Source organism: Macrobrachium nipponense, chromosome 47, assembly GCF_015104395.2.
Source record: "Macrobrachium nipponense isolate FS-2020 chromosome 47, ASM1510439v2, whole genome shotgun sequence".
NCBI classification, from domain to species: Eukaryota; Metazoa; Arthropoda; class Malacostraca; order Decapoda; family Palaemonidae; genus Macrobrachium; species Macrobrachium nipponense.
In genome coordinates, this window is record NC_087222.1 from 33,747,333 (window position 1) to 33,768,200 (window position 20,868).

The window sequence follows — 20,868 nt, forward strand, 5'->3', positions numbered from 1 at the left end:
CATTACAGTACAAAGAGGAAAGCACAATATCACTGTACTGAAAATCATTGAAAGTTAATTTATTTCAAAAGTCACCAAATCAAGAGCACACACTTTCAATTTCTGTTTTATATAGAAAAAATCTCTCACCTTTCCTGCAGTCCTCTCCTGTCAGGTTGAAGGGGCACTTGCAGTAAAAATCATTTGTCAGGTCAATGCAGGTAGCTCCTGGCGGGCAAGAAGTTGGTGTACAGTCTACGATATCTTGATCACAATGTCTCCCGGTGTAGCCAGGGGGGCACACACATTCGTAGCCAGCACCCCGGTCAACGCAAGTAGCGCCATTCCTGCAGAGACCAGCCTCACAGGCGTCAAACTCGTACTGGCAACCGATGCCGGTGAAGTCCTCAGAACAGGTGCAATTCAGACCTGAGCCGTAGTCCTGGCAGGATGCACCATTCATGCAAGGGTTTCCAACGCACCTCTCCGGGGTCACCTGGCAACGCTTGCCGTCCGTTCCCGAGGGGCAGGCACAGAAGAAGTCTTGGAACAAATTGATGCAGTCGGCATCATTCAAACAGGGTGAATCGTTGCAGCTGCCGATGTCGGTCTCACAACGTTTTCCTGTCCAGCCTTGGTTACAGCTGCAAGTGAAATCTGAAATGCCGTCGGTGCACGTGCCGCCATTATTGCAGGGGTTCGTAGCACACTCGTTGATGTTATTTTCGCAGAACTCTCCGGTGTATCCGGCATGACACTGACATTTGAACATATTGTCAAGATCAAGGCATTTCTCAGTGCCCACTGGATTGCATGGGTTGCTGATACACTCGTCAATCGATGCTTCGCACTGCAGTCCAACAAAGCCTGGTCTACATTCGCAGCTAAAACCATCTAGTTCATCAACACAAGTGCCGCCATTCTGGCAAGGCTCTGAGGCACAGTCATCAATTGTATGCTGACAAACTTTTCCAGTGAAACCAGTATCACAGGCACAATGGAATCCATCAACCTTGTCGATACACTGGCCTCCATTCTGGCAAGGTGCAGATTCACAGTCATCAATGTTTAGATCACAGTGCTCACCTGTCCAACCTGGATGGCAAACGCATTCATGAGAGAAGAAACGGTCCACACATATTCCATTAACGCACGGGGAGTTATTGCACAAGTCGACTTTAATGTGGCATCTCTTTCCTGTAAATCCATTAGGGCAATCACAGCGGAAATCATTGACAAGATCAGTGCAGTTCGCATTCAGGAGGCAGGGCCTCTCGGCACAGTCATCAATATTCACCTCGCAAAGGCGGCCTTCCCATCCAGGTATGCACTCACAGCGGAAACGTCCTTGGTCAAGAGGAATGCAGGCAGCACTGTTGGCACATGGATTTCCATTCTCTGTGCAGGGATTAACAGTGATGTTGCAACCAGGGCCAGTGTATCCAGAACGGCACAAACATTCGACTGTGCCGATACCTGGGTCATCTTTACACATAGCTCGGTCAGGACATGTACCCTCCACGCATTCACTCTCCTCAGTTTGACACTGAAGGCCAGTGTATCCTTCAGAGCACTTACACAAGTATCCCTGTGGGTTGTCAATGCAGGTACCCCCATTGTAACAGGGCTCTGAACCACATTCGTTGACGTCAACCTCGCAGAATAATCCTGTAAATCCTGCGGGACAGTAACACTGAGCCTGGTGCTGACGAGACAAACAGAGGCCACCATTCTGGCACATTCCCTCTGTGCACGTCACAGGCTTACAGTCATCTTCGGAGGAAGAGCCTTCTTCCAGGGTCCTGTTACCTGTGGGGCATTCCAAGCAAGTATCACTGCCAATAAGAGGCTGGTAATAGTTGTGTGGGCAAGGGGCGCACGGCTCTAGGCCAGTATCAGAATAATAGCCTGGTCTGCACTTCTGACGACAGAGTTGCTGTGAAGCTGTAGCTGAAGCATGAGTGAAAGTTTCTGGAGGACAGACCTGGCACTCTTTGAAACCATCGATAGGTGGGATTTCGGTGTAAGAGTTCCTTGGACAGTTCAGGCAAGGCACAAGGCCAGTCGGTGAATAAGTTCCAAAACCACAGACAGGAATACAGTCCGAGCTGGATTTGCTGCCTTCGGTGCGAGTGTACGTACCCGGGGGGCACTGCTTGCACGAGCCTTGACGGCTCTGATCTTGGTAGAAGCCTTTCGCGCAAGGAGAACACTGTTTCTCTTCTTTAGCAGCATAAGCACCGGCAGGGCAGTGGAGACAGCGAGGAACTTCACCAGTTTCAGTATTCAGCACTTCTCCAACATTGCAAGTGAAGCCTTGAGAGACGCTGGAGTTTGCTGCCCGCATTGGTGGACAAGCGTTGCCGGCGGATGACAAGTTAATGACTGGTTCAATCACTGCTGAGGACGAAGTGACACTCAGATCAAATATCAACGCTAAAGTGGAACCACATAATTCATACAGGTTAGTTTTCTTGACATCTGGAGTAAGTCTCACAATATAGTAGATGTGAACCATATTGGACTCTGTGACCTTCAGTTTAGTATTGTGGAACCTCACATCAATGGCTACATTCACGGCCGACGAGCAACGGTTTGACAAGATTCCATTCAAGCTATCGTAGTACTGATTAAGAAGCGAGTCATACTGAGTGAGACAGCTGGGATCGACGGCTCCATTTGCCCGATATGTGATGTCTGCCATGACGTCGTAACTAGCTTGCTCTGTGTTTTCACTCACGCAGTCTGGTACAACACGAGTTGGCTGCCACTCAGTCTTATCATTGCATGTAAATCTCTTCTCTGGCATGTTATCTGTGAAACGGAATCCAGGGTTACAAGTGGCCGTGCATTCGGCTCCTTGAGAGTTGGATATGCAGTTCAGCTTGCCATTAGCTGGCTCTTTCAGTTCCCAATTCACACAAGCAGTAGCCTGCACAGCAACTTGGAAGTTGCACGAAGCGATGTTTCCCGAAGGATCGGTAGCAAGAACTGTTACATTTTCATATCCACCCACTGGGATTATGGCGGCTTCAGGTATGACTCGTAACTGGTATTCCCCACTGTTATCAGAAGCATTAACATTGCTCAGGGTCAACGAAGAATTGAAGTTCACTTGATAGTTCTCCTGTTCTTCAACAAGTTCAATCACATAACTCTGCGGGCAAGTTATGGAAGGCGGGACGTCGTCTGGAATGGTGATGTTGATCTGACAAATGGCAACGTTTCCGTCAAAGTCGAAAGCGTAGTATTCGACCATCATATCCTCGAAAATGTGCATCGGTGGACGGAAACCAGGAGGCCTGATCTCGGTACGCGCTATCATTCCGGAATTGTCGATTGCTGTAGGGACTGTGAAATTAACGGGCTCCAATCCTTTAGGACCCTTCTGAACCACTATTGGATTATTGGGACAATTGGCAAATTGGGGTGGCTCGTTGTCAACGCATACTGGGTAGCCCATGTCGAATCCAAGCAAGCGCTGGCTGGGCGGCTCGTCCTCACAACCCATCAGTTCAAACTTGAGACAACGATTCTCATCGTAGCTGACGATACCAAGAATAACAAATCGAGCAGTTACAACAATTGGCAATGTTATCATGGCAAGCTCGCCGTAGTTGCCGGGATCTCTCGCCGTCAAGTTGAAGTTAGGGAAGTATACGATGTAATTGTCTTCGTCTTTTTCTTTGTAGAAGAAGCGAATCTCGGTGGGTCTTCCTACAACATCGTTTGTGATCACACCCTTGACTAATATTGCTTTAATTCTGTGAACTTTACCCAGGTCAACTGTGACAAATGAAAAGGATTCTTCCTGACTGCACCATCCTGTAGCCGAATTCAGGCGAATGTTATGAGCTTCGTAGTTTCCTCGCTCTGATGTCGCATTGATGGCAGATGCAGGAATCTTACCAGATGTGATACCCAGAGGGGCAACAACACGGCACTCGGGCTCACGCATGCAACGTATGGGCTCGTCAACGATGGGGATGTAGCCGGGACGTGTACAGGCGAACTTTACGCGAGACCCTTGTTCGTAACTGGTAGCAATCTGGATACCATCTGGAGGGTGACCTGGGTCAGAGCAAACAGGACCTTCGCATCTCAGATCACCGTCCCAGGTGGAATCTGACTGACACCTAACAGCATTATCATTCTTACTTGTCTGACCTGCCAAGCTGAAAGTTTCCTCACAACCAAAGAAGAAAGAAGACTGGAACTTTGTATCTACAGTAAAGCCGTAAGTTGCCCCTGGAGTTTCTGCCGGCTCACCACAGTCAACGCGAGGGCACTTTGGAGAAATTCCTGAGAGCCAATAATCAGGTAAGCCAGGCTGAGGATCGTAGACGCACTCTCGGAAACGTGAAGTCATTGTGCTCCTTGCCGGACGTCCGTCCTGATTGCACATAATCGATATGTTCCCCATGAAAGGTACGACTGGAGCGTCAGGATCGGGGTAACTGATAGTCAAACCTTGTGCTGGATCATCTCCAAGTGGAGCACAGGAAGCATAACGACATTCAGGTAAGGTTCCGTTCCATTCGCCACTGCTGGTGCAAGTCAAAGTGTCAGAACCGTACATCACATAACCGAAATTACACTGGAATTTAACGATGTCACCATAATGGTACATTTCCCGTGTGTCAACGAGGACTCCATTGGCGGGCGACTCCAACGTTGGGCACATTTTCTGTACGCAAGTTTTGTTGAGCCTGTAAATGTCACCATCTCTTGAACCAGATTCTGAGGATTCAACATAAAATCCAGCCGTTCCATTTTCAGTGAAGAGATCGTAACCCACATTGCACAAACAAGAGAATGAGCCAGGGGAGTTAAGGCAACGCTGATCACAGCCTCCATTATTTTTCGCACACTCGTTGATGTCAATGCAATCCTGCCGGGCACAACCCATAAGCTCAAACTTGAGGCAAGGAGCTTCTTCGTAGTCAGCCAGGGTAAGGCGAATGAAACGGGCCTCGACGGGAGTGGGCAAGTTCACCACGGATAAAGATGCGCCAGATGTGATGCGGAATTCAACGGGTGAACCGTCGTTGTTGGTGTACTCTCGGAAAACGTCAGTCAGATCGTCCGTATACTGCAACCTTATTGATTTTGCAAAGGCAAGCTGACCATCCAAGCGCCCAACAGGTTGGGTGCGGAATCCAATGATCACTGTTGGGACGCGAAGATCGACCATCACCCAGTTACTGCCTGCCACAGGGACAGCCCCACACCATCCAGGCTGGGAATTAAGCCGAACGCTCTGAAATAAACAAGGAAACAATTGGAGTTAATAGATATATACTGAGAGAATCATGACATTATCCTCAACAGTCCCATAAATGAATTCAGTGTTCACAATTTTAGTAAAGGACAAAATTACTACTGTAAAGAAAACATACATTCTTTTCGTATCCTGCAGCTGTTGAAGATACAGTAATAGCATCGTCAGGAATTCCACCATCGGAGACGCCTAGGTCACCTCTTGGGCGGCAGTCAAGATTAGGACTGAAACCTGGTTTGCACATGCAGGAGAATGCTCCTGGGGTATTCTTGCATTCTGTCGAAGCTCCGTCACACTGAGCTGCTTCGCATTCGTTGATATCTGCAAGGATGAAACATAAAAAACCAGGTTGTAAGAACGTACCTCTATCAACCACTGCTTGTATGTAAAGAAGAGAGAGAGGGCTAGAACTACTCTGAAATCATTATGATACTTTCTGAAACTAACTCCAGGCTTAAAATGCACCTGTTTATCTAAAAGCTTAAAGTCTTTTAAAGTTTAAGAATGAGCAGTGATTACCTTGACAGGTAGGGACATCCACAAATGTCTGATTAGGGCCACACTGGATTGTGGGGTTTCCGATGAGCTTGTACCCTCTGTGGCACTGCACGCGAGCTTCATCGCCAAAATAGTAATCCTTAGTGAGATCTGTGACAAAGCCATTTTCAACCTGAAATGAGGACAAAATAATACAGAATACATATACATTACAAGGTATTAATTTATTTGATAATCAGACATATGTACTTGTTTGAAACCTGGTGGCCACTCCCATGGATTCAATTTCTGTACTTGTTATGATGTTAATACTAATACAATTTAAGTGACTATCCAAATTTCACAGTTTTAAGAATCTTATGTGGTATCCACATTAATCGTTTTCAAATATAAGACTTGACTTTTTTAATAAATTACCTCTGGGTAATCATAACATCTAATCCTGGAACAAGTTGCTACATCACCAGACCAAGAGCCGTTGGACATGCAGTGAATGACTGGAAGTCCAGTGCGGAAGTATCCAGGCTCACATTCGAACCTAACAACAGTGCCGTAGCTTCGACCACCTCCGTTCAGAACAGTCTGCGCTGCAAAAGGTGTTTCAGGCAAAGGTGGACACTGCGAAGCTGTAAAGTAAAATACGGTTTTGTTAAGAGGAGTGTGTGTTATCTATCCGACATCGCACTTACAGGTGCTGTGGGTATGAAACCACTCACTTTTAAGAGTTATGAGTTGAAGTATTAACACTGTCAAGTGGAATCAAGGTTGATGTTTTAACCTACAATTTTAGAATCATTCTCAAATATAAATGCCTATAAAAGCGACAGTCTTTAGTTATTGAAAGGTTCCTTACCAAGACATTCTGGCAGCTTCTCCCACTGGCCATGTTCGTTGCACCTTACAGTCTCGAAAGGTGCACCACTGGGGAAACCAAAGCCAGCATAGCACTGGTATTTGGCCTGGCCTTCGTATGTGACGTTGGTGGCCTCGATGCTGAAGCCGTTGTCAATCTGAGGAACTGGACCGCAATACACCTCTGTGTGGGAAGACAGGAATCTCGTCAGATACGATGGTGGTGGGAGCACCAAACTGTAATGTACACTATTACCAAACATAATCTGGAATATACTGTAGCTTTTCCAGTTTCAGTCACATACCTTGGCAGTCAGGAACATAATCAACAGACCACTGGCCTCCAGGCATACATGTGGTGACAATTTCGGTCTTGTTATTGGCAAACTCCTGTCCCTTTGGGCATGAATAGGTCACAACACTGCCAAAGGAAGTGTCTCTCGAGGAAGCAATGGCACCCTCACCAGCAGTCATGGTTGGGCAATCTGTTGGTGGAAAAAGGGAATTAGTATAGGCTTCACGTCCACAGAAGACCACACGAGACAAAGATTTGCGTGCTTCCACGAGTCCTAGTTGAGTTTCATGGCGGAATGAAGAAATACTTTTTACTCTAATTAAGCGGACAACTGATGCAGTATTTTATGTGCTCAACGGGAAAGTGAACTGTTATCTATTAAAATATTTACAAGCACATATTGAAGGTAGCATTATGCATTCATTAAGGTATCCTTACTATGCTATACCATACTATGCAAAACATTACCGCAGCAATTACAGTAATTATACCCGAGTCTTCCTGCAGAAGCAAATAAGTAAAAATAATCAAAACAAATAAATTTATTTACTGACCTGCAGAAAAGTTGGCAGACCATCCCTTGGCAGGTCTCAGGGGATCAGAGTTGAACGTGACGAAGAGAGCCCCAGAATCAGCAGTGAGGGGGATGGTGGGGCGATTCTTGGCAGAGAAGCCATTCCCGGAGTGAAGCCTGATGCTCTGGGATGAGGACATGCCATCGTAGACCTGAACGGAGTCTTTCTCTTCCACGTCGAAGTCAGTGAACTGTGGATACAATAAATATAAATATTAAGAGCAATTTCTACGCAGGACCAAAGGCCGGTTTTCAGTCACACAAAAGGCGAACGGACTTGAAGTTTCATGGCACTGGAAAAAATTGTTTCTGATGAGAATGAAAGGGATACTCAGGAAATAAATACCAAATGGTTCCATACCTTCAGTGAGAGAGGGCCTCCACCTGGCCTCTTAATCAGGTATCTGCATTCCTGGTTGGTTGGATAGTCACTGATGCCGAAGGCTGGGGAAGAAATGGTGCCTTTGCTGGCTTCGATGTTGACTGAGCATCCTGAATAATACCTGGAAGGGGCAAGAAATGAATACGTACCAACAATTGACAGTGAGCTCTGAAACAAAGCTGAATATGACAACACAAAAATTGCTAGCCATTCTAGGTAAACTGGATATTATCGACTACCAAATTTCAACCACTTACTTAATGCGGAATCCTCTCTTGGAAACTCCAATATTTGTCTGGAAATAGAAGTACAAGAGTGGACCCGTTGAGATGACAAAGCGAGGATTATCTTCCTGGCTTCCCGTTAGGCGAGTCAGCAGAGCGCTTGAGGGAGAATCTCCGTCTCGGATCAGGATGAAGTCTTTTTCTGAGGGGAAGAAGAAATGTTAAAACCAAATCAACTTTCTGAAGTAGTTTACCCAGTGTTCAAGTAGAGAAAATTCAGGCAAACATAAAAAATGTTGTATTTCTCCCCCGTTACCTTCTTCCAAATCTAGATCCAATATCTCCAGGGTGATGACTCGTCCTTGCTGCGTCTTGAGGATGAAGAGGCACTCCAGGCCCCCAGGGTATTCCAGTGGATAGTTGTAAGATGTCATGATGCGCTCCTGTGGCGTTGCAATCAGTTCGCCCCCACAGTCTTGTGGTTCGGTCTTCCAGGAGGCTCTGTCGAGTTGCACAGAGAATTCAGCATTAAAACAATCAAGATCTTACGTTCAAGATATATATACAAAATGTACGCACAGATAAAAACCTGTCCAGTCTAAAGAGGCGCAGATACACAACTCACCTGAAACCTCGTTTCTCCACCGAAGCGTCAGTCTTGAATTTCAGGATCATGAAGTTCGAAGCGGAAATGAAGAGCTTGTCCGTCAGATCCTGACGTCCCGAGAGGGTCGTGAGTGACATCGCCGAGTCTTCCGTGCGACCTCCGCTCAGAATCTGGACGGTGTCAAAATTCTTCTCAGTGTCGAATTCGTAGAACTGGAGGATGACATTGTGGCCCACTGGACCTTCCAGGGTCCACTTGCAGTCCAAATTAGGTCCGTATTTCTTAGGGTACTCTGGACTTTCGATGGAGTCCCCAGAGGTTTTCATGTAGAAGTTACACTGGTTCGGGCAGTTCATCTCGTCAGACATGTCACCACAGTCGTTCTGGCCATCACAGACGAAAGCCTGTAAAGGAATGACGGGGGTTAATTATGGCTGCCGAGGGGCATGACAACACCAGTGGCCACTGACACTGAAAAATTATCATTGCTAACATATGACATGATATACTGTACAAACATTCATCATCATTAATGGTTTTATGACAAATGTCCCTTTGTTGGGTTAGACTTGTGGTCGATGGCTTCATCTATGTCCTATATACACATCCCAAACTCATTAACGCCAACAAAGTATGAAATAATTTAGGTGAAGACGGACTGTTAACTCCATAATCTAAATAGACCCGTAACAAACTGTAAAATAGCTGTTGGTTATGAAACAAAATGCGGTGGGTACAACAAAGACTGGGTCTCCCTCTCATGAACTGCTGAACTTTAGTTTAATTTCCACCCTTTCTGGGTCACCAACAGAGATTTACTGCCACACCCACATATGTTTTGTATATATACAGGCAGTCCACGGGTTACAACGGGGGTTCCGTTCTTGAGACGCGTCGTAAGCCGAAAATCATCGTAAGTTGGAACATCGTCAAAAATCCTAAGAAAACCTTACTTTTAATGCTTTGGGTGCATTGAAAACTATGTAAACTGCATTCTTATGGCATTTTTCATCAAAAAAAATTCAAATATTGATTATTTTGCATTTTTGGTGTTATATTTCATCTGCCAGATGCGCGTTGTAGGCGTCGTAACCCTGGAACATGCGTCGTAACCCTGGAAATAATGTCTGATGAATATAATTGAAAAGCGTCATAACCTCAGAACGTCGTAACCCGGGGACTGCCTGTACTCTTTTAAGACATCCTATGTCCATATTTTACTAGTGATCAGGAGCACAGAAGGAAGTGCTCGAAATATACGGTTGCAACGTGAAAATAGTGCTTTGTGGGCCTTTTATCTTCATATTATACTGTTGTATTACAGTAAAAAGACATTCAAGTCAATATGTGTAAAAGACCCCATAAAATAAATATTTCATCACAAAAGCTCAGCCACAAGCAGAACAACTTTAAATTACCTCGTTGATACATTTTCCATTGGAGCAATGGACGGCCCCTTTCGTGCAAGCTTTGGTACGACACATGAAGGGCAGCAGGGACTCGCAGGTGCTGAGCTCCCATGACTGGCGAGTGTCGCTCAGCCTCGCCTTGACGCACTCTCCGTCATTCACCTGAGGCTGGCCCTGTGACCAGAATCCTACGGGAGATAAACAAGAAGAGGCGAATTAGTCAAAGATTTCAGTGGTATACACCCGAGTGCCATGTAGATCAGGAACCAAAACAGGTGGCAGAGCATGTTTGAACCCCACAAAATGGCATAAATATGGGCATTAGTGTGGGAAAGTACATCTAAAATGTTAATGCAATGCAACTGATAACAGTAACCAAGCTGTCTAGAAACCCGCAGAAAAGTTACAACACAGGTCAGCATGGAAACTACCACTGATGCTAAGGTACACCTGTAAAGGCCTTTGGGGGGGAGGGGGGGGACAATACCCAAGGCCTTTAATCAAGATTTTCAAAGGATTTCAAGGAAGTTCACCCAACTCTGGGGCACATACCTGAATAGAGGGAGACATGCTTGCCTCCGGCTGACTCCAAGGTGTTGGTCGAGAGATCGTTGAGAGAAACGAGCCCTAGCCAATAGCTGTTGGTTGGGTCATCCAGCGTCTGGTGGGCCAGATTCTCCGTGAAGTTGTTTTGGTCATAGCTCTCGACGAGGACGAGGTCAGACCCAAATCTGTAAGAAGAAATGAGACAAGTGGTTGAAATATAATAACAATCTACGTAGTCTTGGCAACTGATACCTTCCGTTTCATCAGGTTAGGTTAGGTAGATCTGTGGCATCAAGAATACATATACTGCATCATCGCATCCTGTTACTTTATGTCAAGTCAGGTCAAAATGACCATTTGTATGTAAGGTAGCATGACTTGTAAACTGTCATTTCTGCAACAATATAAACCATGGGTTGTGTGGGTTAGAAACTAAGAAATGAAGAAAAAATCACAAGAAGTACATTAGCAACTATCAGCACAACCACTGTTTTGGCATACAAACCTAATATAGACCTTACCTATCCCCTACACATCTTGCAATTAAGGTACCATAGTTCAGAAACCAAGACTTTGGGGTGGGAACTAATCTGATTATGTGGCTACCACAGAATTCTTACAAAACATAAGAGAAGAGGGCCAAACAAATACGTACGGTTTCTTAGCCGTTATTAAGTGACCTGTGACGTCCCACAAGTTTTTACAACAACCTATTTCGCATGAGTCAGCAATGTGTTCTAGGCCTACAATTATTCATTTCAACATAAGATTTTTTTTCAATCTAACACCTCTTTTAAACACTTTAAACAACTGTGAAAGGTTTGCTCGTAAATCAATGATTGATGTTATAAAAATCAATCTCTCCTGTACTACATAAATCACATATTTTTTTAAGCAAATGTTAGACTTGTTGGCATAGGACTATTGCATCAATAGACCCTTGTTAATTACTGGATGTTTTTGTTATTCAAATGTCTCTTCTGATTTGTTAATTATTATTATTATTATTATTATTATTATTATTATTAACCAATCTACCATTCCAAACGTAACCATAAGTAAGTGGTAGAGGAGTTTAGATCCAATACAAATTTAGCCACGAGTGTTGTTAATATAAGCAAACTCTCTCTCTCTCTCTCTCTCCATCTCTCTATCTCTCTCTATATATATATTATTATATATATATATGTATCATATATAGATATATATATATATATATAGATATCTATATATATTATATTATATATATGTATATATATATATATATATATATATATATATATATATATATATATATATATATACGAATTCCACAGGAAAATGATAGTCAGAAATCCAAGTGCTTTCGTCTTTACTCAGACATTGTCAAGGAGTTAATGAGGTACAATTGGAGAGAAAGGTCTCAGGTACAACACAAGATCAAGAATACCAGATGGTTATAATTGTCAAAAGGCTAAAAATTAAAAGAGATAACCAGGATTATCGGATATCACACGGTCACAAACCTAAACAGATTGACCCTAACCGAAATTACAAAGTTTCTCTACAGTCCAAAACATGTAAAAACTGAATATATTAATTTTGTTGCTTATATTTATCTATAACTTTTTTCATTATGAAAGCATCAAGTTTAAATAAACCAAGACTTAAATTTAGAACATTTCTATTATTTGACTTGATGAAACAAGATTCAATGATATTCCTTTTAACTGTGTCATTACATGAGATTAAGGCTCTTGCTTGACTCCAGTTAATAGGATGGTCTGGAGTCAAGCAAGAGCCTTAATCCCATGTAATGACACAGTTAAAAGGAATATCATTGAATCTTGTTTCATCAAGTCAAATAATAGAAATGTTCTAAATTTAAGTCTTGGTTTATTTAAACTTGATGCCTTCATAATGATAAAAGTTGTAGGTAAATATAAGCAACAAAATTAATATATTCAGTTTTTACATGTTTTGGACTGTAGAGAAACTTTGTAATTTCGGTTAGGGTCAATCTGTTTAGGTTTGTGACCGTGTGATATCCGATAATCCTGGATTATCTCTTTTAATTTTTAGCCTTTTGACAATTAACCATCTGGTATTCTTGATCTTGTGTTGTACCTGAGACCTTTCTCTCCAATTGTACCTCATTAACTCCTTGACAATGTCTGAGTAAAGACGAAAGCGCTTGGATTTCTGACTATCATTTTCCTGTGGAATTCGCTTATTTATGAGGTCACGTTCATCTACTGTGATTTTTTAAACATTACATAATATATATATATATATATATTATATATTTATATATAATATATATATATATATATATAGATATATATATATATATAAAGGTCTCGACTTGGCAGTCCTTAAGAAATCAAAGCTCGCACTAGTCAGTCAAAGTCAGTCTCTCTCTCTCTCTCTCTCTCTCTCTCTCTCTGAGAGAATCTCCAGGGCGTTGAACTCGCCACCACCAGACGGTTCCTCCTCCTCCTCCTTCCACCGGCCGACAAAGAAGAAGAAGAAGAAGAAGAAGAAGGAGAAGGAGATTGGCAAACGAAAACAGACCAAAGATCACGTGTCTATAAGGGTCAGTTTAGCGGCAATTTTCCCACACTACTCCCCCCCCCTACCCCAGCCCCACGGGAGGGGAGGGGAGGAGGGGGAGAGATGTGGGCTTCATTCAAAAGTGACCTTTGAAGCTTCAGCGCGCAATGGCGCGTCTTGCTATACCGGGGAAGCATTCTATGCGGGTTTGTTCTTGTGTGTGTTTCCGTACCGGAAATGCTTTTTTAGGGGGGGTAGGGGGGTTTAAAATAATGTCATGAAGAAGCTCAAATATCGCACGCACATACTTAAACATTAATATTATTAATAATTATTTTACAGCGAACTAACCCTTCTGGCTTTACCGCATAGTCTACTAACGACCGTGGGAATGATATTATCGTAAGAGCGAAAGAGACATTGTTAACGGTTTGGGCGCGTGGCACCGCCTACAAGTGCCCTGTTCTGACAGAATCAATGCCCAGTGGGTATATAGGGTTTAGGACATTAGGACATACACCCCCCTGGCAATATACACATGGTTGCTGTAACGCTAAATCGAGAATTACGTTAAAAAAATGAAAAAATAAAAAACTGAACATTTCTTACGTGAATGTAGGTCAACATTATAAGTCTAGACTAATAAATTTATTTTAATTTATTTCATATACATAAAATGGCGTCCAGCTGTATTTTATATGCGTTTGATACAGTTGAATTCATTCATACATTCATACGTACGTACAGCAGTTATGCCAAGACAATGGTTACCTAATTACGCTTGCCTGATCAAGCACGGACACCGTTACGTGCTTTCAACACCTGCCATTGCAATGGAGAGAAACATCTGTATATATACGTATACAGGTGTATACGCATACATACACATACACAATTGACTAACCACCAGGTACAATTGCAGAGAGAGAGAGAGAGAGTTCTAAGATATTTAAGGCATTAGTAGAAGTAAATATCTAAAAATATAGGCCTATTGTTAATTCAGTTCCGTAGCACTGAGAGAGAGAGAGAGAGAGAGGAGAGAGAGAGAGAGAGAGAGAGAGAGAGAGAGAGAGAGAGAGAGTTCTAAGATATTTAAGGCATTAGTAGAAGTAAATATCTAAAAATATAGGCATGAGAGAGAGAGAGTTCCAAGATATTTAAGGCATTAATAGAAATGTATAAAAACATAGGCCTATTGTTAATTCAGTTCCGTAGCACTTTTAGGCCTGAGAGGGAGAGACAGAAAGGTTTTACCAGTGTTTGTATAAAGAGAGAGAGAGAGAGGTTATACCAGTGTTTGTATAAAGAGAGAGATTGTATAAAGAGAGAGAGAGAGAGAGTTTACCAGTGTTTGTATAAATAGAGAGAGAGAGAGAGGTTTTACCAGTGTTTGTATAAATAGAGAGAGAGAGAGAGTTCCAAGATATTGAATACATCAATAGAAATGTATAAAAATATAGACCTATTGTTAATTTAGTTCCGTAGCACTTATAGGCCTGAGAGATAGAGAGAGAGAGAGAGAGAGAGAGAGAGAACGGTTTTACCAGTGTTTGTATAAAGAGAGAGAGGTTATACCAGTGTTTGTATAAAGAGAAAGAGAGAGAGGTTACACCAGTGTTTGTATAGAGAGAGAGAGAGAGAGAGAGAGAGAGAGAGAGAGAGAGGTCCAAATGCTTCATCCTCCATAACGGGAGCTCTAACGGGAACCAGCCAATCAGCGCGCGGATGACTGGGTGAAGGCAGCCGACCAATCATGTCCAAGATTACAAACGCGCAAGGGAAAATTTTAAGTATAATAATTACAATGTTTTTGTTTCCCTGACCATAGAAATTCTCTCTCTCTCTCTCTCTCTCTCTCTCTCTCTCTCTCAAGCCTATAAGTGCTATGGAACTGAATTAACAATAGGCCTATATTTTATACATTTACTTCTATTAATTCCCTGAATATCTTACAACTCTCTCTTTATATAAAACTGTTTAAAACCTCTCTCTCTCTACTTCTATCTCCTCTCTCACTCTCTCTACAAACATTGAATTACTAATTATTGCATTGCCTCTCTCTCTCTCCTCTACGCCTCTCTCTCGTCTCTCTCTACAAACATTCTACTATTATTGCATCCTCTCTCTCTCTCTCTCTCTCTGCTCTCATCTCTCTCTCTCTTCAGTCTCTACAAACTTGGTCTAAAACTTGATTGATTGAACGTCTCTCTCTCTCTCTCTCTCTCCAAACATTGGTACTAAAACTTAATTGATTGAACGTCTCTCTCTCTCTCTCTCTCTCTCTCTCTCTCTCTCTCACACACAACACACACACACACACACCACCCACACACACAGAATCGCCCTAGGAGCCAAAAAGAGTAACTGATTTCACTTAAAAATTAAACCGGTGAGAAGGGAAACAGGGAGCAGGCTAATGCCGCCCTTACAGCCCTTAAAACATAGGGGACACTTTTCCTTGTCCCCCACAAACACGAAATATTTAGGGTCTATAATTGTAGTTTAGACGGACTGTTTCGTGTCCCCGAAGTTAATTAGAAGCCCCCTGGGCCTACTGAGGCTCAGGGGTGAAAGTTTTTATGTTTTTTTCCTCCTGACGAAGGAGTCTCTGCAGAAAGTTTGTTATTATTAATAAATATATATAAAAAAAACGGCGACCAGAACTGGAAATCTGGTTATGGTACTATAGAATTCTGCACCATTCGCGTTTATATTCAACAATGCCGTCGTAGATACGGCATAACCGTAAAATACCGCAATAATTAATCGTTTTACATCAATATACATTGAATGAAATGCAACAATGTATTAATACATCGAAAACATAATGTATTCTCGCCTCCCGGACGCCAAAATCGTGAGGATTAGTGAAGGCGAGAGATTGTTTCCTCCTAGCCTTAGACGCGTCAGATCCGTGAGAATTAGTCAATCGCTTCGGGAAGAGAAATTTATTCAAGAATGAATATTAACGAACAACCGTCCCCCCCCCCCTCAAATAAGATCCCCTTCCATGGGGGGCGGCAGGGGGCTGAGTTCCCCCTTTCCACAGAAAAATTAATACGAGTGTTATGTATTATTTTTTAAGTAATTAATATTTATTCATAGTCATGCATATGTGTTTGTTGAATCATTAATAAATAAATAAAGAAATCTAATTTAAATTTACAAGAACAGGACGATGATTATTTAATTTACTTTATTTATTTATTAAAAATCTATCTATTGGTAATTTCAACATTCAACATCCCCGAGACGAAGTTACCTGTTATTTTTCGTTCATTTTTTTTCTCTTAATATTTCGCTCAAGGCTAACAGCATTTTGCTTTCGTAATTGCCATTTCAATTTTAATTGTCTTTCTTTCTCTTTATTTAAGCTTAAATTACTCATTTGGAGGTTGTCAGGAGTTTTGAAAGAAGCATTTGAATTAATGTTAACGTTTAAAAAACGGACAATAAATCCAAAATACATTTTAAATATATTTATAATAAATACTACGTGGTAACTCGCGTCTACCTTAGTCATGGCATGAGAGAAAGTGGAAATATCAGTTTGCAAAGTTTCCGATTAGCGGTTTTAATCCTCTTTTCTCTTTTAACTCGCGTTATAAAACATTTAAATTGTTAATAAAACATCAAAATGTGTTTATTTAAACGATAAAAAATTTATTTACTAAAATGAACGTCCCAAGAGCCCGATTATTCGTCTCTCCGCATCAAATGTCACCACCTTGGAGTGTTGCCATACGGGGAGCCCCGTTGACGTGAGCGCGGTGGTATTTGGGCACTAAAGTTCATCTTAAATATCTTTGCCTGTTTTGTCTTCCCCTTATTTGTCCGAAGGACAAAGGGAGATTGGAATTGTAGGATTATTGTTTAGGATTAATCCTACTACGGTTACGACCCATAGGTGTATGTTAATTAGTCAGTTAAAGCGGAATTTTGAGTTGTCCTACGCGTTTAAGAGACTTAAGTTTCCTCCTTCCATTAATGGTTACAAACTGAAAAAGTACCCGTTTTTCGCCTTGTTCTCTAATACTAAACGACAATTCAATAACCATCATGTCTGATGTCATATTGCTATGTCATTCTGTCTCTCCCGGGGGCGCGCCTTTGGGGTAAATTACGAAGGCATAACGTCACCGGCTTGGTCTGTACCCTGACGCTATGTTCCAGGACGCTCTACAACCTCCTCCTCCTCCTTCTTCTTCTTCAAGATGGAGACGAAGAATCTATTCATTTCATATTGACACCAAAGGGAAAATAAGACAATAGAGTTGCTTTCTGCAATGGCCCTGGATTAATTTAGGATTTTTACGTCTGGATATATAAATTTAGACGAATATCGACAGCTTGGCGAAACTTATAGGTCTAAAATTTTTTCGAAGATGTTGAACAAATGCAGCTCATCGGAGCCACCAGGCTTGCAGCGATCAACAAGGGGGGGGGGGGAGTATTCCCCCTTCAAAACCACCTCCCCCTCCCATTTCCTCCTTCCTCCTACTTCCCTCTACGGCATAAATAGGATGACCTACATCCTATTGCTCCTGGGCGGTCACACAAGTTACCACAGACACGCTGGGGAGGGGGGGGGAGTATACAGGTTGTCCATAAAGTCACAGTACCATTGCAAGTATTTATGGATCAAGATGATACTGAGACTTTATGGACACCCTGTACGACGTAGCGCTAGGCGTACTGATATATATATATTATATAATATATATATATATATAGATATATATATATATATATATATATATCTATATATATTATATATATATATATAAATGTATATATATATCATATAAGCTTATAGGAAGGAAGATGAGATCACTTCGTTCTTTCAAACCTCATTTTTTAAAGATCGAAAATCGTCAAAACCGGAAGAAGGCCTTCGCAGACGAATGCATAAAAAGAGATGGCAGTCCTCAGCGCCGGTAATTTTTCTGCCCTGATTCTATCCTTTTCAACTACCGGCCGGTCGTTACGTCCCGTAATTACCGATGAGCAGCAACTTGCGGTATATACGTAGTAGTAGTAGTAGGCTTCCACACAAACCCGACCTACATAATGCGCTCTTTGGTCACTACAAAATGCTTCGCTCTCGTGACCGCCCCGTCTTGCGCTCGCGTGTATTCTGAATTTCTGACCCGTGTGTCCCACATAGAGGAAATTGGATGCGAGGAACAGACATACATATATATTTATACATTTTAAAGCCATAATAATGATGGGGGTCTGTATCTATAGGTCTAAAGGCTAACCCACAAGATGTCTGTGTCTAAGACCTACTTGTCAAACCCGTCAGTCGCATTCAAATCATTTTCCGGTTCCTCAATTCTCAATTAATGTAAAACGCAGTGAAATCATGTAATAAAATAACGATATATACTTTTTTTTTAGCAATAATAACAACAATACAACAATACTCGCAGTGTATAGGTCTAAGATCTACGCCACGACTGTACCATCTGTGTATAGGCACATATCAGTGGACCAAATTCAAATATTTTCAGTTTCCTCAATTTAAAATTAACGAAAACCGCAGCGAAATTAAACAATGAAAAAAATATATATACATTTTTAGCAACATAACTTCGGCGTGATCGAACAAGTCTATAAATATACCAGCGCCATAAACTATTCAATCAGGTGCATAGACCTATATACAGCAAACTCAGGCAGCTATATTCAAATTAAATCCATCTATATCAATTTTCAATTCACGAAACGTTTCGTAAATCATCATAAAAGTGTATCTATTCAATATGAAGTAATCTGGGGCGTATATATATATATATATATATATATATATATATATATATATATATATATATATTATATATATACCATTACACACAACGGCGCCTCAGACGCGCGCGGGCGCGCTGGATGCGGAGGAATCAGACCAGAACGGTTAAATCTCAAGATAAGCTGACCCGTATATTCAGTTTTCCGGAGAGGTGGCTTATGGCAGACATATATATATTAATATATACATTTCTATTGGTTGTCGGATGTATAATTCATCTCGTCCGTGGAGTACTGTAGCCGCTATTTCTACTTAAGTAGCAGCGTGATAAGTCTAGGTATGAACTATACGGTTGGTTTAAGTATTTCCTTCACACTTAAGTCTAGTTATTGACTTCAACTTATTCGAGCTGCTTACTCTAGACTTAAATACTCGTTCAGTTACTTATTTAGCTCTGCAAGTAAACATTTATAAGTGAGATTTAAGTTTAGTACAAAATTATCATAGGGAGAGATAGACCTATGCGGACTTAAGCGAATCATTACCAGAAAATAATATTTTTTCCTTTACATAACAATTCGAAACTACTTTTCCTGTATTAGGTTGTAGTTTGAACGTTGTAGCTACTTAAAAAAAGGTTGTTAAACAAGTAAACAAAGACAATAGCAGAATGGCGTTTAAGAATACACACGACAAACCGGAGACATACTACATACGGAATTAAAGTTCAACGCGCGTGCGCAGTACCAATAGTTTCCCACGCTCTCAATTGTGCGCGCGCGCGCAAATGAACCGTGGCCGGGTTATGATGTTACGTTTAACCAAATTCTGTATATATTTTTGACAAGTGGGTCTAACCCCCTCCGCCCACCCCCCCAAGTGAATTACGACTTTTTTTAGGCTTATTTCTCTCTCTCTCTCTCTCTCTCTCTCTCTCTCTCTCTCTCTCTACGTAGCCCTTGTGATAGTAACTTAAGCCTAGGCCTATATACTACTACTACCGATCCTTATATATATATATATATATATATATATATATATATATATATCTATATATATATATATTATTATATATATATATATATATAGATATATATAAATATATATATCTTAATTATATATATATATATATATATATATATATATTGATATTAGAGAGAGAGAGAGAGAGAGAGAGCCTCCTCTGGGTTGGAGCCGCACCACAGACTTCTTCGACGAGGCCGGAAGTCCTATATAAGAGGATTAAAGTTGCTTTTTAGTTATTTACTTTTTGTAGACTTATGAGTGGTACCTATACCCCCCCCCTCTCTCTCTTCTCTCTCTCTCTCTCGGTCTCCTCTCTCTCTCTCTCCCAAACGCCTGTCTACGGGCGTGGGCGTGAGTCATTATGGTATAACCTCAAGGTTCAGAGTAGACCTTGGGCACGATGATATGAGGAAGTCTCTCTCTCTCTCTCTCTCTCTCTCTCTCTCTCTCTCTCTCTCTCTCTCTCTCTGTAGAGATTCACAGTTACACATTTGACATTTAGATGGTTATTTAACGTATTATTTATGATGCAATTCGATTATATACACATAACATACATAGATACGTAAAAGTATACATAGGTATACGTATAAGCCTAGCACGTGGAGGAACTATTTACCGGTGTACAAAAGACGCATTTCCGTGTAAGCTGTTTTTTTTATATTATTAACGTAATTATCAACAGAATAGGCCACTCGCTGACCTGATAATGACGGGAAATTAATAATCACATGTCTCTCTCTCTCTCTCTCTCTCTCTCTCTCTCTCTCTCTCTCTCTCTCTCTCATCATTTTATGCGGTTTCTTGTATTATTATTATTATTTTTTCGTACCCGTTGTTGGTATAATGTGACCTTTGGCATACAGGCCGTGTCCGCTTCCTCGTAGCTTGGTGTAGCGTGTACCAGATGT

General features: G+C 41.6%; 1 protein-coding gene across 3 annotated transcripts in view; it reads right to left on the reverse strand.

The window, feature by feature from the left end:
• Window positions 1–20,868, reverse strand: part of LOC135204855 (sushi, von Willebrand factor type A, EGF and pentraxin domain-containing protein 1-like) — a 61,081-nt gene that overhangs the window by 9,869 nt on the left and 30,344 nt on the right. For all 3 annotated transcript variants that reach the window (XM_064235068.1, XM_064235066.1, XM_064235067.1), the window contains exons 5-17: window positions 10,654–10,832; window positions 10,111–10,289; window positions 8,711–9,096; window positions 8,402–8,586; window positions 8,119–8,287; window positions 7,841–7,982; window positions 7,460–7,670; window positions 6,916–7,095; window positions 6,612–6,794; window positions 6,176–6,384; window positions 5,780–5,930; window positions 5,379–5,581; window positions 130–5,239 (exon numbers count right to left, since the gene is read on the reverse strand). In XM_064235068.1, coding sequence (XP_064091138.1) covers window positions 130–5,239; window positions 5,379–5,581; window positions 5,780–5,930; window positions 6,176–6,384; window positions 6,612–6,794; window positions 6,916–7,095; window positions 7,460–7,670; window positions 7,841–7,982; window positions 8,119–8,287; window positions 8,402–8,586; window positions 8,711–9,096; window positions 10,111–10,289; window positions 10,654–10,832 — 7,487 coding nt within the window. The remainder of the gene's footprint in view (window positions 1–129; window positions 5,240–5,378; window positions 5,582–5,779; window positions 5,931–6,175; window positions 6,385–6,611; window positions 6,795–6,915; window positions 7,096–7,459; window positions 7,671–7,840; window positions 7,983–8,118; window positions 8,288–8,401; window positions 8,587–8,710; window positions 9,097–10,110; window positions 10,290–10,653; window positions 10,833–20,868) is intronic.